Consider the following 27,532-nt stretch of genomic DNA (forward strand, 5'->3'; position numbering starts at 1 on the left):
TCATCATCATCAGCCCACTGCAGTCCACTGCTGGACATAGGTCTAATAAGTATACATAAAAATAATATTTTTTGTATTGTACATTACTCAGATGTGTTTATAGATTAATATATCCTTATCATTATGCGGCTTTTTATTATACAGGATTGGCTTTACCTGCGACATCGTCCGCTGAAATTTACCTTTTTATTCAAATAAGGAAAATAATAGTATCGTAATCTACGCTTAATAACATCAGCAACAGCTATCTGCGTGCAGAAGTCGTTAAAATACGTTGTCAATACTTTTGAATTTAGATTCCACAAAATCCACAAATTAAATATTTGGGTAGATATAGATGGCGCTGTGTGCGAATTAGGATTATTATGTATTTAGAAATAAAACTCACAAATCTAATGGATTAGAAATTTATATTGTTGAGTACAATCGACATTAACATTCGACAAAACTCCATACAATTCGAGACCTTACCGACAGATCTACTTGGTCACAATCCACTGCTGAGTTCTAGAATATTCTAGATCTCCAAAATTACAACATTCCATTTGAAAATGACGATTGAAATGCTACGAATCGAAATACTGTACTACGCTATAGATAATTATATAATATGCAATAAAATCTCATAAATAAGATTAGAGGTGTGTGTGGAAATGATTATATTTCAATTTTAGAAAACATTATTAAAATTTCCGCGCACACGTTTTACATTTTAATTTGTTGAAATCGAAAACTTTAATTTTAATAATTTTAAACCTAGTGAGAGGCGACGACGGTAAATTTTAACGTAAAGTGCACTTTGAACATTCAAAAATCTGCGGAGACAAATTTTAAGATATTTTGCCTTCTAAAAATCATATATTTGGCACATTGATAATTTATAAATTAAATATTAAAATAATCGTATAAAAATGGCAGTAATAGGTGTTATTTTTAATGAAGTATTGTCATTTTTAAAAGTAAAAATTACGATTAGGTACGTCATTTAAAAATATGAATCTTTAAGATTACAAAAACCTTTTAGATTGCCGTGCTCACATTATATTTATTTTAAAAATAGTTTTTTTTTTATATTTCCACAATGGCAAGAAGCTATACTGCTCAAGATTCTGATTAATCGAATTCGGTACCTATTGTCTATGGTCATCATTTTCCTTTTCATAAAATTTACGTGGATTAACGTAACTTAATAACAGACAAAAAAATCTTAAAAATCGTCTACACAGTCCGTGAAAGGATGATATATCACAGAGAAAGTTGTGACGTGAATATATATATGTGTATTATATATAGTATAAACGTGGATACAGTCATATAAATGTCTATAAGAAAATACAAGTAGATACTCCAATATTTCGAATAATGCGTATTAATGACAAAATATTTGGTCATTACTGACTGAAGCTTAGTAAATAAATATAAATAGATTACAGATAATATAAATAATATATGCGTCTGTTATAGTCAATCAGAAGATTATCTTACAACTAGCGAATATTTGTTAACCTAACAGAAAACGTGCAGTATTTTTAGCAGTGGCGATTTTATTAACGTATTACTAGTAGTCAGAGCCGTAAAGCATAATAATTAAAAAAAATACTAGTAGTCGATATTATTATTTTGTTATAGCTTTGTTACATTAATTCCTGATGAGAATAAACTATTTATTTAATGAAATTTATAAGAGAAATCATAATAGTGACTTGTTTATTGCATCTAAAACATCATTTAAAAGAGATAATACTACATTACCAGTAATACGTGAACAAATGAGGAAATTATTGAAAAGATTAAAAACGATAGGTTATCATAATATTCAATATACTAATTCATATTTTGGAAAAATATTTACAAATACATTTTGGCACAGGTGATGGTGCATATTGACAATAACATAGTCAATGTAAAATTTTAAACACGCTCAAATATTTATTAGTAAAATATTTAATAAAATGTATATACTAAGACCTGTATCGACTACGGGCTTATTCTATTTAGAAAGAGTGATATTTAGGCCTATATTTATGAGAATTATTATGAAAGTATTATTGTTTTCACGTTGGGAGTGCAAGAGTCGCTGAAGCAACTACTCCGCTGACTTGTGGCTCTCAGGTCACCGGCGTATTGCATTTGCGTCTCTAACGGGTAGTACATTAAATTCGTGGTTCTAACGTGCACTAAATTAACAAATACACATTTAATTGGGGCACCGCCGTACTTTATAGGTATTGACGAGTTAATTAGGTACTTGTGTAACGTTGTGACTCCGATTATATTAATAATTATATAAGAAATACTTAAATGTTAAACGCTATGTCATTTTTGTTATAATAGAACATCGAACCGACTACGTACATATAATATTGTTAATGATTACATAATGATTATATATTCCAATAATTTAATATCATATTTAAATTACATATAATTTTCACTAGACGACTAATTTAAGTATATTAATAGAGCCACGAATTTAATTTTTAAATTGGAACTAACGTCCATTCTCGACAATGCTATTGGTTGATGATAGGATATGCTGTTGACATATCGCAGTTTCGTGAATTCTCATTGGTCAATATTTTTGACGACCAATCCGGATTGTAATTGCATAGATAACTTCGCAGTTTATTCTGTAAGTAACGTATGACTGCGATGAATTGCCTTCACAGTTATGGAAGTAGAAAACAATAGTTTAGGAAGAGCAACCTAATAATATATTTATTCTATACTAAACTAAATAATATCAAGATTAATTATCAACTAATTCTCACTGAACACATACCGTAACTATTGGTATTATAAAAGTTATGTTTAAAAATTCAAAATAGTAATCAATTTTATTTAGATCCGTAGAACAATCGACAAGGGTGAAGCTATTATATTTTTTTTTCTGTTCAAATTATACATCCACTAAGGTATTAAGTAAAAACTTATACTTGATTGATACAATATTGGGATCTTTAGGATGAAGACCTTATTTAGACATTCTTTATCTACTAGTCTTTACCTACATCTTAGTAGCAGCATCAGTAAAGTTGGTCACCAATAAGTCTTTAAATCACGAGTTACAATCGATAACTTCAACAATCTTACTTACAAAACAATTTAATTAAAAAAAAGCAATCAAATTTATATTTCGAACATTTTCTGTCTTCCTTTCTCCAATGTCGAATGTTCTAAGTCAGACATATACCGAGTTTGTATCAAAACTCGTCACATAAAATAAGCATTGAAAGCAAAAAGCAGATATATAAAGCGCAATTTTTGCTTGAATAATTCAATTAACGAGCTCTAGAATATCTATAGATAAATGAATAAATGACTTTGCGTATATACAAGTGAGATCTTATTCATACACGATTATAATGGTTAAATACAATACCACTACAAGTTTTATAAACTTTCAACTATCGCCTAAAGTGACCAAGTCATAGTAAAATTAAACATGTCAAGGCATAAGCTAGCAGACACTAATATAACAGTAAATAAACGAAATTCAGCTTAATTTATAGAATCTATAGAAACGGAAATATATTGTGTTTTATTATTTATATATAACTCTAATGAGCCAATATTGATACCAAAGGTAATTTTTTTTCACAGAGTATTATATATCGCCGCCGCCAAAAATTACAGAAACAGACTCATTAGAGTTATAAATTTTCAATTGTCAATCAAACAACATTAAAAGGATATATTTCCATTTGTAAGTCTCGATAATATTCTATTCATAGTTGCATATATAAACTGCGTAACGCAGTCCAAAAAGGTGATAATATATGTTAATATTTTAATGTATGTATTACAATTGTCAAGGAATAATATATATATACCGTTACCATTTTTAATGATAGTAAATATATTCGGAGTATAGTATTTAGCACTTAGGAAACGTTTGCGTAACATCTATCGAGAAGATCTCAAAGAACATCTGAAATAAACAGTTATATACTTTTCAGTTTAAACGTTTATACTAAACCAAAGCAGCGGTAGGTGGTCCACTCCACGAGTGTACCAGAATGGTAGCTAGTGGAGACAGATAACGAGCTGTCGTAAGGAGGATGGTATCTGCCTCTTGCCTCATACATAATGACCACGACCGTTCTGTCAAGAACGTATCGAATAGGAAGTAAATAGCGTTTAGAGACCGCGGGCTGAATTGATGTATAAATCTGGTAGCACAAATCCCAAATTAATTGATCAACGGGCGTGCCGAAAATTTGTAGGTATCGATGTCCATATAGTACAATAGCGAAGTAGGTACTTCATACCATAGAAACATGTCTTACACAAGTCAATTCAAGTCTCGTTAGAGACAGAGATTTAACAAAATTATGAATTATATAAAAAAGATCATTTAAAGATCTATCCTAATAGATCGATTCATTAATATTTTTCAATCTTCAAAATGGGGAAAAAAATAAACAAGTAAGTTTACTTGCAAGGCGACCTAAAAAAACAAGAACACTCAGAGACCAATAGGCCCAAAAATTAATTGAGTCAAGAATAACTAATTATAAGGTATATAATCAATTAATATCACATCACTAGACTAAGCAAGTGCTTCAATCGATGTTGCCCAAATACGGTGTTGCCAAGTAAAAATTACATTTGTAAGAACATTAAAATATTAACACATACAAATATTTGCCTGCTATATCTATACTATAAGAGTACAAGATATCTAGGTTGTGACTAAATTGTAGTTTTAAGCAATAATAACGCCTAGGTAAGTAGTGCATAAGGTATCTTATAAACACTGTTTTAAATAGTTACATATACCTATAGGAACTATTGTACCTATTGGTGTATTTTGTTTCACAATTCACGTGGAATAAATCTTTAACAGTGTTTATAATAGGTTTGTGTTTATTGGGGTACTGCAATATGCATTTACATGCGCAATGAAATTATATGTGATATTTTTCAGAACGTATTTTCCATTTATACTTTATAGAAAGTCTATTTTGACATATCTGTCTCACTTTAGCCGTTACACAGTTTGCTTTATGAGGTTTGTTTGGTTGAAGGTGAGATATGGAAGTGAAATTGCAAGGCATTAAGGCATGACTCCTTAGTTCTTAGGAATGACAACGCATGAGGGTGATATGCCTTATGCATTGCCAATCTAACTAATTATTTATGTGGAATTTAGATCCAAATTTTTAAATATAAATTATAACAATAATTCATACGTAGACTATATATTTAGTATTTAGTTCGTATAACAGCGACATATGAATCCATAGTCTATGGTCAATTATAAACTATAACACATTGCACATGTAAGCATAGAGCACTAATGGCCAGGAGGAATGGTGTGGGATAACGCTAGAAGCGCTCACTACATTGACTCCCTCTCCAGCTGATTTTATACTATGGTGCCGGCCCATTTTCAGGTAACCATAAACTATAATAATACTATGACACAGTTGGCGGGAAAATAAAATCATAGACAATAAATATTGTACAAAAATCCACGAAGATCCATGGTGTTTAGAGCATATTTTTTATAACATACAACAAAATGGCGCAATAGATAAGAAAAGAAAACCCGTTTTCCCGTTTCTATTATCTGATACATTATTATTCAACACTTTTACAGTTAGAACAAATCAAATTGATTTAATTTCTAAATTAAATATCTTTTATATTTTGTAAAATATATAAGACACCTTCAACAGCAGGTAATACTACAGTATATAATAATAAAACATTAAATAACCCGTTTTAATACTGAATTGCTAATATAAAACTATATTGATTGAAAATGAGCCAGCGTGACATCCTTATATTAACACTTATATCTAATAAAGAATTGAAATAACTTAATAATTACTATAATACCAAGTATATTTCTAATACAAAGCGACATTAATAAAAATGGAAGGTGCCACAAGATTTTCTATATTAAGTATTTTTTTTACTATTTATCCTTTTGGGGTATGGCACAGGTGTAATGTATACAGCCCGCAAATTCCCAAATGACTTTAGTGACACCTCCGCAAAATTAAAAAAAAAGATAACACCTAAAATGTCATTTATTATAATTCAATTTAGAATCAAATGCTTTCTCATTTTTAAATTCACATTAATTTAATCTAGTAAGAGATTTAAACAACTTTTAAATTGTATTTTATCAGACATATTATTATAAGTTAGTAAGGCTATTTTAGTAGACGATTGTCAGCTGTTAGCTGCTAAAAGCATGGCGGTAATAGACGGTATTAGTGTACTATATATTATAATTTATGAGTACATTCATATCATACTAGAAAAATCTTAAATCCAACGAAGGATGCACTATAAATGCGAAATTGAAACAAATATGAATTGTATTATCTTTTGTCTCGCTTACACCATACTGAGTAAAGACAGAGATGCTAGATAACAGTAAAGTACTAATTCTAACAAAAGCTTAGCTTTTTTGCTTATGCTCAATTCTCATTTTGTTTATACAACGTGATAAATTTTAAGTAGGTATAGTGGCACGAATTGAGTTTATAGTACGTAAGTAATATAAGCTATCGTATCGAATTACAAGAGGGAGAGATATTGAATATCTCCCTCTAATTGCGTTATACGTACGACTAGTACATGCAAATAACAGTATTGAGAACTAAATATAAAATTAAAATAAACATTGGATCATTCTAATTTCCACAACCGTCTATTACTACCATATATCGCGATTGAATAAAAAACATTCATAAAACATCCATACACACACACACACACACATACAGATATAGTGTAAGTGAAATTACACACAAAATCAATATATGATTAGATCAATACATCACAAACAATCACGGTTCTTGTGACTGTCATAAAAATACGTAACTAAATAACAACGATATCGACAATAGACAATGAAAACTTAATAATACAAACTCTTTATGGCCATTCAAATTATAATACACAGTTATATTTTGGTCATAATAAAAAAAAACTATTTTACAAAATGGCCAGTGTCAATCATAATAACGCTAAGTATTTCTAATAAAATAAAAGCACATCGTATAGAGATTCAAATTACTGTGAGATTTATAAATGGATAAAAAAAATATAGTTAATCTATGAAATTATAGACACACCAAAAAACGTGCAACAAACACCGCCATCCACACGACACGACGTAGAATTAATTAATTTTATTTACATTTAACACTGATATGTGACAGATGAGAAACAACAAAATGGCGTTAGCCACACTTAAATATCAATATTATGCTTTCCCGCGCTTAGAGACATAAAATATTGACAAGTCAAGTACCAGTGTAAGTAACCATAAATTCATTACATACCAAATGGCCCCAAGGTCGTGATAATGTTAATACTTGTCGAGATTCTCACAAAACAATCAGCACAAAAATTAATAGACACGCTTTATTTTTTTTAATGATTGACTTAAATAACAGTCTAAGGAATATTAATGTCAAATGAAATCGAGATTATGAATAGAGAGCGTATTATGTAACACAACTATATTAGTATTTATTATTGCTTTGAAAAATTCGTTAAAATATCTAATTGCGATATTATTGCAGTGAAACGAATAAATAAAAACTTATAGAAATAAAAGTATACCAAAACGAGTTTAAGTCATGTCGTATTGGATGGATTATGAAGAATATGTTTGGAAGAAAAACAAAACTTAAAGATTAGGGAATGAGCACTTTTTCCTCCAATATATTACTTCAATAATATATCTTATCTTTTACAAAACTGGTGTTAAAATCTGCTCCTAATTGTCCTATTATCCCCGATTCAAGATAAACTTTATAGATCTTAACATTCGAACTTAACATAGTTAACAGTCGAGTATGAACGAGATAGCTTACGACCGGCGTCGTATGAGTGACAGAGACAGTCGATAGATGAAGAAGAGTTCGCGCTTTGAAACCGAAGACTCGAGCGCTAAGTCAGCTCCAATGACGTGAGAAGAATGATTCAACCCTGTAATAGAGAATAATAAGTAAGTGTAAATTATTAAATATACATTCACGAATCATATCCCAGGTGGGGTGATCAGAGGTATTAACAAATGTCGATAGTTAGAAAGTGAACGTTATACTTGATATATCCACATTTCGCTTGGTATATTTTAAATACGATTTGCAGGGTGCAACAGTCATATATAGGATTAATTTGGTTTGTTATAGGTGATTCCATCAGCGCAGAGTCAGATTTTGATTAACTCACCTTCCACGTTCAGACGTGCTGCACGTACTCCGGGTTGAGGAATGAAAAGCCCATGAACTCGGTCTGGTCGAGATTCATCATAAACAGCTTGTCGGTGGGCGTCAGCTCTGTCTTCTCCTGAGTGAATTGCTTGTCGAAATTAGACACGTCCTTACGATGTTTCTGAAATAAAATTGTTTATTTTAAAGTTTTGCTTTTAGTACCTACCTACACATCTTATTAATATTATTAACGTAAAAGTTTTTCTGTGTAGATGTACGGATGTTTGTTACTATTTCACGCAAGAACTACTGAATTGATTTTAATAAAACTTTACAATAGTACAGCTCATACATCAGAATAACATATAGGCTATACATTTCAAACGGTTGAAACAGCGAGCACAGCCAGTTATTAATATAGCAAAATAGGTTATTATACGAATAATTTTATGGTATACAGATATTATAAATAAAAGATAATAGATATATAAAAACTATGTGTTATTCTGATGTATTAGCTATTAAAGTAAACCTCCATCAAAATCGAGTCAGTAGATGTTGCTTGAAAGAGTAATAAAAATCCATCCATACACACAAATTAAAAAAAAAACTACTCACGATTTTGGGTTTGAATGGTGGCTGGACATCCCTGGCTTCAATACGCGCCCAGTCAATGCGTCGGAAGAACGGGTGCGTGCGGACATCCTCTTCTCCACGCGCGCCGCAACCCAAACGCTTCTGAGGGTTTTTGGTAAGGAACGCCTTGCATGCGTCTTTTGCCTCCTACGAAACAATAATGGCGATTCTTAATGTAAAAATGTTTTTTTTTATTAATACTAACTCTTTATTGCACCAATTATAGAACAAAAATATGATAAATATACCAATGTAATATGATGTTCAATCAACGGGTTTAGGATAGGGAAATCTATACTAATATTATAAAGCTGAAGAGTTTGTTGGTTTGTTTGTTTGAACGAGCGAGTCTTAGGAACTACTGGATGGAATTGAAAAATTATTTTTATGTTGGATAGGCCATTTGTCGAGGAAAGCTTAAAACTATATAACATTAAGCTACCAATAGAAGCGAAGCATCAGTGATATGTTGCAAAAACGAGGAAAATTATTCATTTTTGAGGGCTTTCGTTGCGTGCGCTGCGCGAACAAAGTCGGGGCTAGTAATGAATATACAAGATTAATCGTAATGGAAATATTAACCAGATACTTAGTGGTACTGATAACCTAAAATTCTTGTAATTTAAAAATTTAAACACAATGTTGCCATTATCACTTCTTGGTCAGAATCTTGTCAATATACGACTTATTTACTGAAATTCTTAAAATCTTTAAAAGTGGAGTAATCAGGTGGTTCCTAAAACCGAAAATTTAATTAAAAATATACACTTGCCTTACTCAGTGTCTTCGGATATGACACGCTATTGTCCGTGATGGCTGCGAACAGTTCTTCTTCATCTTCTCCATCGAAAGGTGGCTGTCCTACGAGCATCTCATACAGCAGCACTCCATACGCCCACCAGTCAACAGATTTCCCATACGGCTGGTATAAAATGATCTCCGGCGCAATGTAATCTGGCGTGCCGCAGAAGGTCTTTGTTGTTTTGTCACCTGTAATACCTTCCTTGCACATGCCAAAGTCAGCAATTTTTATGTGACCATCCTGATCTAGAAGTACGTTATCGAGCTTCAAGTCTCGGTACACGATGCCACGAGAGTGGAGGAAGAATAATCCGATGGCAATTTCTGATGCGTAAAATCTTTAAAAAAGAAGGAGAAAATTGTTATAAATCTCTGGACGGAACTATTAAAATACTAAAGGTAATTGTTAAAATTTACCAAAGGTAAATTGTTCAAGTTTTTTTAAGGTAATTTTAAAATTTTACTACAGATAAATGTTAAAATATACCAGAGGATAACGTTAAAATAAATCAGACTGAGAATACATTAAATGATTTTGTGCATTTCTTGCTTGTTTGCTGTATTCCATTCGAAGGAGGAGAAGTTGCAGTCAAATAGCTAAATTAATTTTAATTTAGAATTATTCCTTTTTTATATCATACAAGTAATTTATACCTACATTGGTAGTCAGACTCAGAGCATAGATAAGTAAATCTAAGTAATTTATATATTGGTAGTCAGACTCAGACAACAGTATTAAGTAAACCTAAGTAATTTATATATTGGTTGTCAGACTCAGAGAACAGTATTAAGTAAACCTAAGTAATTTATATATTGGTAGTCAGACTCAGAGAAGAGTATCAAGTGAACCTACACGGCTACAGGTTCTTTGAATTTCCCACACTGCTGTATTTGGAACATGAGATCACCGCCATTCACGTACTCCATTACGAAATATAGCCGGTCCTGAAATTGACAAGTATAATTTAATCATTCTTAAATTGCAGTTCTATAAATTATATTGTAAATAAATAAAAATCAATATTACAATATTAAAATTGTAAATTAACAGTACTTAAATATCTCCTCAATTAGATACTATAGTAATTAATTTTCGTTCTTGATAAATATTAACAAATAATATTACATAAACCCTATAAATACATTTACATAGATACGAAACTATATAGAGATTTTCTATGTGGATGAAACTGATATATATGCATATAATAAGTATACGTTGTATTATATCAAGACTACTATATTTGAAGAGAGATTCAGTTATAATATTCTAACTGGCCCTTAGCAATTTCGTTTGCTTTTACACTTACTTGACATTTATCATTATATTTCACGCAATTTACATAACATCTTCTTAAATTATAGACTACAAGCTGTGCCTGTGTTGTGAAATTTATAGCCTATACGTTATTCTGATGTAGGTATTAGCTGTAAAGTTTCGTCAAAATCCGGATAGTAGTTTTTTGGAGAAAGAGTAACAAACATCCAACCATCCATCTAACCATTTATACTCACAAACTTTCACGTTTATAAGTAAGAGATTAACAATTTCTAAATTTTCATTAAAAATATTTATTGTATTAAATTGCAATTATTTAGTTGGAAGATAACTGCGTATGGCGTCAGTAGTCCAAGTAAGAATTTTTAATACATTAATATGATAGACATTTGTACTTTCCCATTCGATGGATCCCGTCCAACTCAAACGGGGATCGAAATTACGACGGCCTGAGCCGAGGTTTGAACCCCTAGCGGTGCCCTCAGACTAAAGTCGTATCCGTCAGGCGGTAATTGGCCTTCAGCCGCTCCATAAGTCCTTCCGCGGGTTTAGAGCTCATCTACACTCACCCCCTATCTATCGGAGAAGCTGTAAAGGCCAGCTGCGGCCAACAACATTAGAGTAGTCCGAAAAAAATTCTAAATGCAATAAAACACTGACATAGAAAATACATAACGTTCACAGTTCACAAGAAAATACAACATTAGCACAAACTGTACTTATAAGTCGTAATCGACATCGCTACCATCGATAAGCGCTGTGGTATTTTTAAACCTCTATGCTATTGGATAAGATAACCTCTTTAGAATAAATTTATGGTATATACCATACTTTTATGCCGTATATATACGAAAAATATATAATAATGGTCTCACCATGGTCTGGAAGCAAGAATGCAGTTGCACGAGGAACGGTGGCTTGGTGCTGAGTGCCAGCACCCGTTTCTCCACCATCGTGCACTCGACGTCGTCATCCTGTATGATGATGTCCTTCTTTAGAATCTTGATGGCGTACAATTCGTCCGTACCACGACGTTCCGCTAGCATTACCTGAAAATTACACAGTAATAATTTCAGTGAATGATTTTTTATTGTATACTGGTTTTTACCTGTAACTTCTTTTAGTTTTTGAGATAAAACAGCAAATGTCTGACCACATGATATGTGTAATGTATCTTCACGTCAAATTTAGTGAGTAATTTAGACGTTAAAATGTAACAATCAGGCAGCCAAAGTCGCATTTATAATAATAACGGTTACTCGAGACTTCCAGCCTGAGAGTGTCTGTATAAACTTCCAACTTCTATTTCACCCCTTCCTATTTTTCTTCTTACAAGATAGTCCTATGTTCGTCTTTATCACACAATATATCTTCAAATTTCATAATAAACATTAAAGTTGACTTAATGTTAACCTAATGGATAGCTCATGTCCGTCCTAATAGCTGTCTTTACACGGACAAACTTTCATAGATGAACCAACTTTCATATAGAAGAGTGTCCATGTAAAGGTAGACTAAGAAATGTATAAAGAAAATGGTCGCGCCGCCTTCTCACGCATTCTCACGTACTTCATCGTGTGTGGATTCGCGCATATTTGTAATAAATAATTTTCTTTCCAAAATGGCGGATAGTCATCTGTTGAGGTACCATTGTGTCACCTATTTCATCCAAGCAATTTACTTTTTTTTAATAATAATGGATTTATTGGTGAACAGGTACAATACAAGATTTTAATGAAGACATGGCCCTTCCAAAATCTGCTTATATGAAGTTTACAAATATTAATTGAGTATTAAATTACTACATTTTTTTGTAAGCTATACTGCGGTTTTAAATGTAAAATTGGTAAGTTATAAAAAGATAAATTGTCTCTTGCCTTTCCGAAAGATCCCTTGCCGAGCACCATTATGAAGTTAAAATCGGATGCTCTGATGACATCAGCGGCAGCCATGTTGTGTGGGACCTCTCTATCAGGCGGGGGTGGAGCCCTACGAGCGCCGACGCTAGTTGCCCTCATCTGCGTCTTCAGCTGGGCGAGATCAGTACCCTCTTCGGGGACCGGGACGTTGTAGAACTCCCCTTCCTCTTGGGTGAGGAGTTTGAACCAGCCCTCGGCTTGTGCCTTCATCAGCTCGGAGATGCCGAAAGAAAGGGATCCCATGAAGTCGTTGCGAGATGTACGGTCCCAATCCCATACCTAGAATTAAGAAGATTATTTTTTAAAGTAATAATAATAAATAAATCTATTTATTGCCAACGTTAATACAATTACACATAGAGGAAGGGGATTGTCGGTAATGTGACTTATGACTTTATAGCTAGCAACATTCCACATCAGGTTGAGCTCTACGCGGTTCCACATGGAAACTATTGTATTAATTCTCAGTAAATTTGTCTTGTGTATTAAGTGAACCAAGTCATTTGTATATTTGTAGTCAGACTCAGAGAAGAGTATTAAATAAACCAAGTAATAATAGTAAGAAATAGTAAAGATGGGCTAACTGACTTGACCTCATGCTTCGTTTGTTCACTGGTGCCACGCCAACTTAAACCGTAAGCAAGAGCGGGTGCACCACTATCATCCATTAAAATAAATACACTTAATAATAGGTGACTACTATTTCATATAAAAACTCTAGAGAGTATAAACAATGAAATCTAATAAAAGTTTAGATATAGCTATTGCTGAATTTTGAGATGACAAAAAACTACGTAATCCCATTGGGACCGCTTCGATTTAGGCGAAAAAGGGAAAAGGAAGCTCCGGTTAAAGATTTATAGCTGTCCCAGCCATCTGTTGTTGTTACACTCGCTCTTATACTATAAGAGTGAGACGGATAAAATTCGAGGATACGAAATAAGTCACTCACTTCAATGAGTAGTCTACGGTCTTTATCTTCAGCTTTGAGATCAAAGGACAATGTCTCGTTCCACACCGGGTTGAGAGTGCTTCGGATGGTCTTGGTTTTTTTCTTGACGTTGTCGGAGTCCGGGATGAGCTTCATCTTGACGTATGGGTCAGATAGGCCGTTCGGGTCCATTGGTATCAGGTTGCGACCTTGCTTCACTGCAATGTAAGAAACCACTAATGTACTATATTTATAATGGCAATAGGTCTTCCTATTGCCATTATAAATATAGCCGCCGAAAAAGATATGGATGGACTGTGTGAAAGATAATATGGTAAGGGATATACATAACGAGATGATTGACAACAAGGATAAATGGAAGAGAAAAACATATTATGTTGAACCCAAATAAATGGGATAAGGAAGAAGCAGATGATGATGAATAATGTACTGAATTCAGTAAGTTTAGTTATTTCTTTAAGTGCTTGGAATGGCAGACAAGTTTACAGCACACCTGATGGTAAGTGGCAACCGTCGGGTATATATATAAAGAGAACCACGGATAACATATCATCATGTAAAGCCCGTGATACCCCACATGTATTGTCATTCCCGAGAATTTAGTTGCCCTACATAATCTTATTTCTCTGGAATTTTCCTTAACAGGTAATTACAGGTAATTTTACCTCTATTCTTTCTTCTAGTGTCCTCGCCTCTAAGAACCCACGCAGAGGTTCAATGAAATGTAAGTCCAAATAATAGAAGCCAAATTACATAATTTGGCGTCAGATTGTATACATAAATTGTAATATATGTGATAAGATATTTATTCAAATAAAGATACAAAAAATTTGCTATCAGTTGTAGTTACAAATGATTGACGATATATCCAGCATTGTCCAACATTGTCAAAGAGTAAAGCAGGCTGAATTCAGCGCATGTACCGCTTAATATAACTATGATTAAAAACGGTATTAGTACCTTCCACGGTGAGCTTGTTCCCTTGGCACGAGATGACCAGCTGTATGCGGCCGCGCCGCTCCGTGTGATCGCAGCCACACAAGTTGGGCACAGACTCCTCGCATCTCTTGTGAACGTTCATGTCGCATGCTGCATTCCACAATATTTACATGAAACTATCTAATCAATACTCATATTCTAAACAGCTGTTGCCCATGGTTTGCCCAGCGTGAAATTTATAGGTCATGTGCTATTTTTAAGTATATTATTGTAAAGTTTCATTAAAATGCATTTAGTAGTTTTTGCTTTACATTTCAGTCATAAGTGATTTTGATATGTTACGTTTTTACTGTAACATGTACACATGTGAGTACCGTATTTTTTTATTATTTTTTCAGAACTTCATATGGCTGTATTTGCAGTACTAAAATGTAGCAGACAATTGGTTTTATAAGCCTATTAGAACCAGCAGTTATTATCAAAAACGGTATAGGCGTTTTTTATAAAATAAAATCTAAAAACTATAGTCAAAATAAATACTTCATTGAATAAATTTTATAACATACTGAAAATAAGAGATTATCAGAATTTTTAATAATTACTAAAACTTTAAGACACTTTAATAGGTACTTACATCATCGGAAAGAACGCCTTAATAGAAGTCATGCAAGAATAGCACTTAAAAGAAGTTATAGACACAAATTAAAATACTACGTTAAATAAAGTTAATTTGTACAAAATCAGTGCAATAGTTGTAGGTGCAAAAGTTTGGAAAATCAATAATAACAATTCTTTTTAAGATGCTTATCATAACTACACATAAATATTGAAAGAGATAGACAACAAGTATATGGACGTTGAAACTCACTAGCAAATATAATGGAAATTAATAAATAATAATAATAATTATCAATTATAATTCAGCTGTAATTTTTAAGTTACTTTTTGCTTAGTATATATATATTGATGAAAATTACATTTGGAATATCGATGTTGCATATTAATGCAACACAGGCAACCAATGTATCATGGTCATGGGAATAAATTCTTTATAATAAGAAATACAGAATCATATTTTCATCCGAAACACGAGTGCTTTAGAATAAGATATTCTGTTTTATCAGTAGGTACCTACTAACGCTGAATTGCTACGGATCGTATATAGATACTTTCCATTATATTTGGGTGCTATAAGTATTTGGTGCTAGTATTTTAAATAGGTGAGATTTGGGCTCTAATAAATACACACAATACAATGCAAAGGTGGTGCAAAAGATAAGCTAAGCTAAGCTGTTCAAACATTGAAATACACATTTTCGGAAGACTTGTTAGCTTTTATTACAACAGTTACATTTAAGTATACAAGTATACAATACAAATAAATACAAACAAGTGAACGTTGTTAAATAAAACGAATTTAATTTCAAACGTCAATTTACTCGACTGTATTCGATTCGATATCCATTACTTTTCATTAGAGCAGTAAGTAAAATACGAAAGTACTGGCTACTATTTGTATTTCATACAATTTAAACTGTTCGTGTTCATAGTGTAGTAAAAAACAATGTAATACTTGAAAAGCAATATAGCAAGCGATCATATCAAGAAATTCAATATTAATTAAGGTTTTAGTTTCTCTTTACGTTTAGCTTTAATGAAATAACGTAGTTTTATATACCTACATTCAATCAGAGCGACACGGGTGAAGTTCCGTGAGGAGCCAGTAAATACTAATTATGAAATTATAGAAACAACTTGTTGCTATGACTAAACTTTCCTGATTGTTTCTTTTGAAATTCTTTGGAAATAGGCAATGTGCTTTGGTTTTAAACTTGGTTTTCCTAACGTATTCATATTGTAATTTTTTAATATTATGGCCAATGTATTAAATTAATTGTTGAATTAATTAGATTATTATTTAACAGTCAATGATTTATGGCATTAGGAAACATTTAAAGATACAAAATAGTTTATTTATTTTTGTATTGAAGCGTAGCTGGATTTGATACTTCAATGGTATCGTATATGTAACATAGACAGAGTAATAAATTTTAAATATGTGTAAACAATACGGAAATAAATCGGATATTAGCATTTTACTTTCCTAACGCACATAAAATGTTGTAGTAATACTTTTAACGAGGTACTTTGTCACCACAGCCACGCTCCATTTACTGTGTTATACGAGACAGGAACAAATGCGACTTGACAGAAAACTAACTACGTCTACTTCAGTAATAACAAAGCGTGCAGAAGACACTCGACTAGCATTCAAAGCAAATTGATATGCAAGTTATAAAATATTAAATCCAATGCGGACGACACAGTTACTAAATTTGCATAAATGGAAAATAAGCGCTTCACCGGCCATTCAGCCAACGTTAATTAAATTGCCTGGACTTGTTGGAGTATTTACTAGATACATTAATTTAATAATAAATGGGATTACGCTAGAATATCGCTCTATAAATTTCTTATTGAACGTGCAAAGGGAATTAATAACTATTGTTTCACGACAACGAATATATACAACAAAATCTATTTATTTATTATCAGATTTATATGCACACCCATACATTTATACGTAATCATTTGTTTCATTGTTACCATATAACGAATACTGGCTATATAGGAACATATTGAGTGAATCAACGACAACCAGTGACGATTCAGGCAAAATCGTTTAATATACATATCGCTACAGGGGACCCCAGGAACTAATTTCCGTGGTTTGTTGCAAGTTCACCAATCTAATCATGTATCATTTGTACCTCCGCATTTATATCCCTGATGTGCGAGACCGTGTAGCATTGTACCACAATGGTCACAAAACGTTGGAGCTAGGAAGGTCCATGTATTCCATTTGTGGGGCGCGTAGGCGGCCTTAGTAACAATAAATTATTATTAATACAAAACAAGAACAGATTCGCCCCAGGGGCGCGCAATTTACTTGCAAATTTGTGGAAATGGATTCGATATACAGACTTCCGAAGAAGGAAGGAACGTCGTGTAATTTGAGTCCGATAAATATTCTAATATTGTAGTTGAAGAGTTGAGAAGTCTACATAAAGTAAATAAAAAAAAAAACAACAAGCATTAGCATGAAATAACCACCACCAATAAATCTGAAAAAAGTAAGAAAAGCTAAGAGCACACACAAAGCGTTAGAAGAAGCGTATTAGCAGATTGAAGTTGAGCCGTCGAAGCTGATCTCCTGGCGTTGTACCTTGACATTTGAGGCCCTGATGGATGAGGCCGTAGAGCAGCGACCCGCAATGGTCGCAGAACGCCGGTGACGAGTATGTGTGATTGCGGAAGTTGTGCCGGGTACGAGTGTCCTGTTGGTAATGTGTTTAGATGACTTACTGAATACATGCATATATTGATTGACAATAATGCTGTATTTATTAAAGAATTAATGTAATTTTCATTAAATCTTCCAAACGTTTGTCTGTTTCATAAATGGCGTAATTTGACGATATTCTTCCACATAGATTACGTTTCAATCGCAACAATATATATTTTCCTTCTCGAGAAATGTAATTATGTTTGTTTGTCACTTTTGTTTGTTGTACAGGAATGGCTTTATTGGATCTAATAAATGTTACCTCGGCTACAGTCCCTTTGCCCACAAAGAATCCAACGTAAGTAGTTTCTGCTTACTCTGAAATTGCGTCCTCACGTGCCACTCGGAATGACGGTTGCCTGACCTTTGTTTCGTTTGTGATACATCCACATCTAACATTTTACTTAAATCTGTTTTATATGAGTGCAATAATAATGTATTTTGTACTAACTGTGTATTTGTAATTTATTATGTGTGAAATACAGTACCGTGTAATAATGACAGTGTAATATATAATTATAACGTTTATTGCACATAGAAATAGTTACAACTGTAGACTCTACTAGGTTTTTATAATCAATAGGTAGGTACCTATATAATGCAAGTATAATAACTTATTCTTGAGAAACCATTTACCACTATATTCAGTACTTTAGTGTTTAAACTAGGCCAAGACTATATCTCAGACACCGGTGCCCTCCTAGAGATAACATGTATCGTAATAATCATGAAGTTACTTTACAATTTTGATTTTATTGAGTAAAAAGAATGAAGTAATCTATGTAATGTAGTGATATTATATTTAAAAAATATACGTGAGTATAAAAGAAGAAATTTTTAAATTATAGAATTTTCAAAGAATTCTAAGCTTTGTAAAAAACAATACAAAACAAAAGAGTAACGTAATGAAGATGTAAGTACATGACAGGCCCTTAATACATTTTCGGCTATTAAAGTAATTAACTAATACCTCATTAGTTGGAGAGATGCCATAGCGGCATGCTCAGTTTGGATTACACACAGAAACTTGGAATTCGTGTTTCTGAGAGGCAAGTTTAATTAAATGCAGCGCGATGAGGATCTCAGACTACGTAGATGAGGTTTATTATATGTTATACATATTTCATGGTTTATATAAATTATTTTGTTATTGATACGACTTGTTGTTGACAGAATAGATAGAAAATAATATGAACATACACAGCTGACAACTTGACTAACTAGCATGAAAACCGATGAATTTTCTAATAACATTACATATTTATTTAATCTACTGGTCGCCCAGTGGTCGAAATTAGACCATAATTAATTTAACATTCAGTCTATAGACAACAAAACCATAGACAAATGACTACAGACTTTAACAATAAACAGAAGAGTAGACATGCATGCGTGTGAAATACCTGGTATTGTGTATAATGTTTTTTTATTGATTTAATGTATTTTTAATGCATAATTTTAATAAAATATTAGCATTCTGCACTCTTTATTTATATATGCTATAAGTGTGCGATTCCATACTCTTCCGTAAGCGCAATTTTCCTAAAAAGGGGTAAAAAGTTTTTGTTTCGCGTATTATTAATATCTATATATATATATATATATATATATATCCATATTCCATCTTTATTTATAAAAAGTAGAAACAAATTTTAACTATCAGAGTCAAGTCACTTCTTTTCAAACTAATTTAATGAAACATTTGGCGTACGAAAAAAGTTAAAACGAAATGAAATGATTTCAATTTCTTTCAAGAATTTGTTTGTAAATATTTTGTAAAACACAAAATCAAAGAGAAGTAAATTAACAGACAATTCTAATTATAACAGAACCTTAAAATGCTTGCATATTTAGGATAATAAATAAATAACTAAACACTGCATGATGTCGCGTGTTGGATATAATAATAATAATTTACTTATAAATTTGCTATATTATTGTATAATTATGTTACAAACAACTATGTTTTTGTGAATTTCTCCGGATCATTTTCTACTCGCATTGTTCAGTGCCGTCATATTTGTATACGAATTACTTATTATCCACCATTGTTTCATTCTAACAAGCTAATGGGTCTTATTACATTTAATTTGCGTTTTAATCACTTTGCTAGTTAATTAGTTACTTCTTATTAGTGTAATTGTTTAATTGTTTTAAATAATAGAGCTGTTTATACTGAAAGTGTATGAAGAGTATGCAAATATGTAGTTAAATGCTTGTAATTTATTTTTATATCTTATTTACTATTTTCCTTTGTGTGGTCACACATTAATCTGACACCAAGTGCTCTTAGTATTAATATTGATGTGCTAACGCGACCTCGTGACTCCGACCATGATGCTCGCAGGCTGTTTCCAGTGGGTAAGAAACCCTTAAACCATCTCTTCACCTTTCCGGCGGAGATCTTTTGAAGATTATTCCATACGATAAATAAAATGATATAAACATTGATTTCTGGAAGTCATTGCGGTCGCCACAGTAGGTCAAAAAAGTAATTGCAAATAAAAGCATTGTTACTTTGTATTTACCAAACTGGGCTACGTGACATAATTTCATCGTTAATTATCACTGTTAGAATGCCAGGTATATCATTCGCTTATTTCATCATCATCATCATATCCATCATCTACAAGATATTTGCCAGTATGGAGTCGAGACTCGAATACTTATACTGATACCTTTCACTGATACCTATGTACAGGTGTACCTAATACCTAGTTTAGGTTATTAGGGTCCTCATTTTGTATTGCGCAACTTTCTGCCATTTCATTACCTAGCTAACTAACTTCAGCTATTATATATTAATGTTGTGGTTGTACAAATAAAGCATTATTATTATTTCATATAAAAAAAAGAAATATGAATGGATGAAAACAATACTTACGTCGGAATCGGCGCCCTTGTCCGCGCCGGGACACGTAAACGTCACGTACTCGTGGCATCGTTTGTGTACCACAAAACTGCACACTGCAACATAAATATATTACTTAAATACATAAAGTATTATTACATAAGGAATTTATATTATTTTGTTTAATTCCGCTACCATTAGCATGTGTGAGACCACAAATAATCAGTGCGGAAACCTGACCACCGCTACTGGAAACGTTACGACTATAGTTTATCTATTGGAGAGATAGAGCTCGGATATAACTTGGAAGCCTAGTGTTGACTGTTCGGTGACTAACTGAAAATGCGTGGAACAGTCAACACTACTCTTCCTAGCTATATCCCAGATGTATTCAATGTCTGATGATCAGTGGCGTAGTTAGGTAACCAAGGGCCCTGGGGCAAATGAATAGACTTCTACAAAATGACAGTTAATTTAATAATATATTTATAAATAATATACTGTAAAAAACGGGAGTAAGGAGTACAAAGTCGTATGTAGTATTTATGTCAGTTTTTTTCTTACTACTTAAGTTATTTACTTCATTTGAGAAAAATGACAAAACACTACATCTACATACACAGTTAATATTGTTTTAACCTATGTTGGATATTAGTATGTTAGGATTATTAAACAGGTACTCTATTAATTATTAATAAACTCTATTAATTATATATCAAAATTAATATTATCAATTTTTGTGCTACCTTTGTCAACTTTGTTAGGATCCTCAACAGACTCTGTTTGCTATAAATATAGCATCTACAGATTTCTATACAAGCAGTGTCTGTTTGTAATATTGAAATAACCGTTTTTTACTACATGCATAAGAATGTAAATACGGTAGATACACCAAAATAACATTTTTTACAATTTTCGTTTGTCTGTCTGTTTGTTCCGGCTAATCTCTGAAATGGCTGGATCGATTTTGACGAGACTTTTTTGTCAGGTAGCTGATGCAATAAGGAGTAACTTAGGCTACTTTTATTTTAAAAATTTATTAAGATCAAGAAGAAATGAAATGTGTATTTAGTATCAGTTAAGTCATTCTCACCTTGACACTGGAAGCCTTGTTTACCGAAGCCCCTGGAACAAGAAAAGAAAGTTATATTAGCAATCTCACCAATAAATATATGTATATATATTCAAATAGAGGATTCAGTATACTTAGTAGACTTCTTGTTTAGCGTTTACATTTTTACCTAGGTGCGAGTAGACTTTCAGACACTTCTCACTTATTACTGCCGCCAAGCAGATTTTTGTAAGCTATCTTTCAATCTAAATAGTGTATTATGTTAGGGAAATAATATGGTAGGAATACAACTAATAAGTTCTTAGAAATGGTAACGGGTTGATAAAGTATTTTGAAGTTTTTATGATGGTGCATACTGTCTATGGTTACCACAGTCTAACATAAGGCCCGCTATTCTAATTACACAAAACCTGAACGGTCTTTTTACAAAAAATCTGTTAGAACTCGACGAAACGTGGTCTAAATGATTGTGGTTTAAATCATTCCTAAAGTTCATTACGTATTCCCCACAGATAATATACAGAAACCAGTCACTCATTTCTGTCAGCGTACAATTGCGTTCCGTTTTACAAAAAATGTAAAATGATCAAAAATAATATTACTTCAAAGAAAAATGTATAAAGTAAAAATAATTTTATTTTCATTTATATATATATGTCTTCATTATAACTATTTCATTAATAAGTCTATAAGATTTAATAACTTACTATTAGGCAGAAAATTAGTTTTAAATTACAAGTACACGGAGAAAAGGAACGGCGAGATATTTTTATTGTATCGATCCAATGGTGTCTATTGAAGAATTATAGACCCCTAGTACAATATTATAGACTACCATCAGCATAAAATAATATAATCAGTAGTCATAAGCTGAATAGACAAGTGCCCACATGCTTGACCCATTCTCGAGTGTAAGGGATGAGGATATTTATCATCAACAAGCCGACCCGGCGAAGTTCACGCCGCCTCAGAATTAAATAATATCGTAGTATTAAATCGTAAAATATTTTTTTTCACTCAACCTCTTTGGCAGGTATAACCTGTTTGTATGGGAAAATAAAATTACTGGTTATATTATTTTTCTTGCAAAATTAGTCAAATCGTGGATTGTTCTGGCTAATTTGATTTTATTCAAAAGGAGAGAAATTTAAAGAAATTGTGTCATTGTTTTTATTATTTTTTGATTAGATGATGACAAGCATATAGCTCATCTGATGGTAGTGTTTCCGTAGCATATGGACGCATCAACACTAGGGGACATACGTTCGCAATGCCGACCCTTCAGATAGAGTTTCACTGAAACCCTTCTAGAATTCAGACTAAAAACGCCATTTGATAGCATTAGCTAAGTAGAGCTTTTGTTATGGGTACTAAACAACCGATATAAATCTTAAATACATTCTTTTTTTTAATAGATACATAATACACATAGAAAACAGTATTTGTACTGTCAAACTCATGAATACAACTGTTTGTATCGTACGAGGAAATGAACTCGTAACCTTACTTTCGAAAGTAAGGCAGTTTTAAACCGCCAGACCACCGAGGTCGTCAAATAATAAAAGGGATATACAATAAAAGATTTATCATGACAAACAGTATCAATAGCTGAGTAGTCCGAGAGAATAAAGCGTAAAGGCAGATGTTTATCCGCGATTACCCGCGATCGAACGACCCACTGCCGTAAAATGAGATAAACAGAGGATATTCCTGTCGCATGCAGTTACTAACAGAAGTGTTCGGGGTTATAGCAGGCCGGAGATTGCAAAATCTGGATGTGACAACTGCTTCCTTTGTTGTTATCGTAGGTTTTTTTGTATATAAAGTTCATGCAACAGATTAAACTGCAACATTAAAATGGTTAAGTTGTTGTTATTCTTATATAAATATGCATGAGACAAGTGTTGTTATAGTTTTGTTGTATTTTTATTACATAGCAATGACTTTTTTTTATTAAATTAGGTTTTCAAATAATTTGTTTAAACTTACAACATTAGTTTTGAGGAAAAACATTTTAACTTTATTTGTAATATATGCTACATAGATCTTAATGAAATTTGACGTGATCATTGATTATATTCCTGATGTCTGGGAAAATGTTCTATACATTTTATATAAAAAACAGATGAGAAAAGTTTTATTTCTCTCAAACAAGAAACTGTTAGTTTACATGTAATAAACTTGAATTCCAGTAAATAGTCAATACGCAGACAAGCCGCGAGCAGAAGTAAGTATCTTCACGTAAAACGACATACATGACCACGGTGGGGCGTAAATTTTTAGAAAAACAGGAAATAAATACACGAAATCGCTTCTAGAGGTACTACATTCTATATACACGAACTGAACGGAAATTCAACTTGATTGGATAGGAGTTGCGCGTTTGGTCCAATGCTATTAGTCCAATTAGAACCTCGTTCCCATGTTTTCAGTATTAATAGCTGTGCCTAGCTCTCTACTATCTGAATATTGGACTATAAATTTATTGACGCATTGTAAAGGCATAGATTTACTTATTAATACAGTTAAACGGATTTGTTGCGAGTTCCTTGTTGCGGGTGAATGATCGATGTTGTTGGTCGAGACGATGTATATTACAGATGATAATAGACTGACAGTATGTACATAGAAATAATGATCTTATATACTAAATAACAATGGGAAAATTGAAGGTGGGGTGACACAGTTTGGCACAGCAGTGCTTAGTACCTGCACCTCTCGACGTTTCGTCGACTAGCCGTGGCCACTCAACTCTATAAATGCAGCGCAGTTTTAGCTCACAAAACTATATCCAGTTTCATTCCAGATAAGCGGGTTTTAGCACAAATAATTTTATGGTAAATAAAGGTATTTACCTCTCTCGACGTTTCGTCGACCAGCCGTGACCACTCAACTCTATAAATGCAGCGCTGTTTGAGCTCACAAAACTATCTCGCGTTTCATTCAAGTTGCATCGACTCGGCAACGCCATCCGGCGTTGTCTGTTGTCTAGTTGCCTTGTTGTACACGCGTCATTGCATGTTTAAGTAACAGCAGGCTGTATTGTCGCTGTAGTGCATTGTGTAATACATTATCTTATTTTATATTATCATTCTGTGATTTTCAATCGTATTCAAAGATAACGAAGACCAAATGCTATTTTGTCACGTGTATTTTACAAAACAGGGTCTATTCTGAATTGATTTTGAATTGCTCATTTCGATATAATATGAAATGAAGTCGCTGCCTCTGTCTGTTCGCTTAGATCTTTTAAACTACGCAATGGATTTTACTGCAGTTTAGCAATAGATAGAGTGATTCAAGAGGAAGGCTCTTATGTATACTACTTGTACACTCGTGTGAAGCCGGGGCGGTAAACTCGTCTTTGATATAAAATATTGAGACAGAATATTTATATACATTAATATATTTCACTCTTTTCTTGTAACATTTCATGCCTTTAGTGAGGTAATCCCAAATTTATTTTATCAGAAAATGTAATTTCGTCCGGGTCAATTTAGCCAGTTATCACTCTTAGAAGTTCCTTAACAATTCGTCACGCTAATAAAATATCAATTGCGTCATCTATTTAAATTCATATCTGTGATAGGTAGATGTAAGATATAAAACATGTTTCCACCCTCGTTGAATTACATGACACGTAGAATCCACTTTTCACAGTTTATTTGCGTGTGGAGTGTACAATGAGGAAATAATTCTCGAGAGCGCAAATCGAGTTTGTAAGTGTACGATAAATAATAAAACTCCTACTAAATATAGTTTAAGATTGTTTTATTCAAAAAGCTATTTCTTTGTATGTTTAGAAATCGGTAAGTACTTGATAGTTATTCGAAAATTATGCGCTGATGGAGAAATTTTATCCCATTGCGAGCAAATTCCAGTACCAGGACGATCTTATGCTGTCAACCATCTGCTGGATACTTCACATAGCGCCACCTAGTCCTAAGCTAGGCAGAACTTGTATCATAGGTATTAGACAACTGACAGATATATACAGATACATTTTTAGAAAATACATACATAATATATATAGAAAACACCCAGATAAAAACAATCATACTAATGAATACAATATTTGTATACTGCGAGGAATCGAACTCGCAATCTCTAACTGCTTCGCGGTCGAAATAGGTGAGACTAAGAGATACTTTTTTTTTCGTATTACTCTAATTCTGTTGGCTGCAGCAGGCCTTTACAGCTTCACTGAACGATAGGGGGCGAATGCAGATGGTATTCTAAACATGCGAAAGGACTTAAGGAGCAGTTGAAGGTCAACTCCCGCCTGACGGATACGACTTTAGTCTGAGGGCAGCGATCCCCGTTTAAATTGGACCGGGAACGATAGGAGGGGTAAGATACAGCAGACAACTCTTTATACAGTTTACCTCGGTAGCTTATCAAAATTCAATTTTGCTACTTCAAGCCATATGAATAAAAATCAATTTTGCCTGTGAGGTTATAAATGAAAAACTGCACATTGTTACAGCGTGTTTGGTTCAATCGCGCTGTGATCAGGACTTTCCAATCAGCCCTTTCGCGCCACTGGCTCGTGAAATTGCCGCCCTGCTTCCCTCATTCCCACCCCTTGCAGGCTTACCAGTTTTTATACAGCTGCAGAACAACAGATTCTGTGATAACTTTGTTGACACGACCAATCATTGCGGAATATGGCAGTTAATTTATAAACGATTGAAAACTACAATTGTCTGGTTTATTTTTTTTATACAATTGTACTGCCAAAAGTTTTTTGTGTTTAAACCATTGTCATAATTTCTCTTGCGAATAATCTATGTTTCCAAAATTAATATCTAGGTCTAGAATTTTAGCGCACACTACAGATGGTCGGATTCAATTCCCTGCACGGTGCAAACATTTGTATTCATGAGGATGATTGTTTGTATTGGTCTGGGAGATCTATGTACATTATAAATGTATTTAAGTATTTATATCAGTTGTCTAGTACCCATATAATTTAAGCTCTGCTTAGCTTGGGAGTAGATGTCGCTATGTATATTGTCCAGGTTTATTATTATTATTATACAATAATAACTAATCACTATCCATACATGAAATATATAAGAGAAAATTTATTATTATCCCCTATTAGCAACGTAAGGAAGCTGAACAATGTTAGAATTCTCGTCCGTTTTCCTCTAAGTCTGTGCGCGCCAATCTCAGAAATGGCTTAAACCAACCGGCTGTGGTTTTCACTAACATATTACGGTAAACTACGTTTAAAATTTAGTGCTTGTTTTATTGCTGCTTCCCGAGTGCCTGGATAAGTAGCAAAATACTCTTAATGGTGGTAAAACGGGGGCGCTGCTGACCAAAAAAGAGCTTAAGATCGAGGCCCGATTCCTGCTATCCGTAAGGACCAGCGGATGACCAGAAGCCCAGTCCAAGTTTTATTACAGTCGGTTTATAAAGATATATTTCTATACAAAATCGCGGTATCATCTAGTATAAAAATATATTCAAGATTTCTTAGTTTTTGTTCGAAATACACATAAATCGGTGCGCTCTGTAAAAAGAAATGCATGATTAACCATGT

The 27,532-nt window shown here is 32.9% G+C and overlaps 1 protein-coding gene across 1 annotated transcript in view; it reads right to left on the reverse strand.

Moving 5' to 3' along the window:
• Positions 1-6,986: 6,986 nt before the first annotated feature.
• The window catches only part of LOC131850938 (protein kinase C, brain isozyme), a 205,463-nt gene continuing 184,917 nt past the window's right edge, over positions 6,987-27,532 (reverse strand). The window contains exons 2-13 of the mRNA XM_059201391.1: positions 22,003-22,034; positions 20,943-21,025; positions 17,939-18,050; positions 14,734-14,862; positions 13,774-13,970; positions 12,780-13,100; positions 11,778-11,951; positions 10,477-10,568; positions 9,595-9,961; positions 8,805-8,969; positions 8,206-8,367; positions 6,987-7,959 (exon numbers count right to left, since the gene is read on the reverse strand). Coding sequence (XP_059057374.1) covers positions 8,215-8,367; positions 8,805-8,969; positions 9,595-9,961; positions 10,477-10,568; positions 11,778-11,951; positions 12,780-13,100; positions 13,774-13,970; positions 14,734-14,862; positions 17,939-18,050; positions 20,943-21,025; positions 22,003-22,034 — 1,825 coding nt within the window. The 3' untranslated portion in view covers positions 6,987-7,959; positions 8,206-8,214. The remainder of the gene's footprint in view (positions 7,960-8,205; positions 8,368-8,804; positions 8,970-9,594; positions 9,962-10,476; positions 10,569-11,777; positions 11,952-12,779; positions 13,101-13,773; positions 13,971-14,733; positions 14,863-17,938; positions 18,051-20,942; positions 21,026-22,002; positions 22,035-27,532) is intronic.

Source organism: Achroia grisella, unplaced genomic scaffold (assembly GCF_030625045.1).
Source record: "Achroia grisella isolate CSIRO2021 unplaced genomic scaffold, CSIRO_AGI_Agris_v1 utg1061, whole genome shotgun sequence".
Taxonomy (NCBI): Eukaryota; Metazoa; Arthropoda; class Insecta; order Lepidoptera; family Pyralidae; genus Achroia; species Achroia grisella.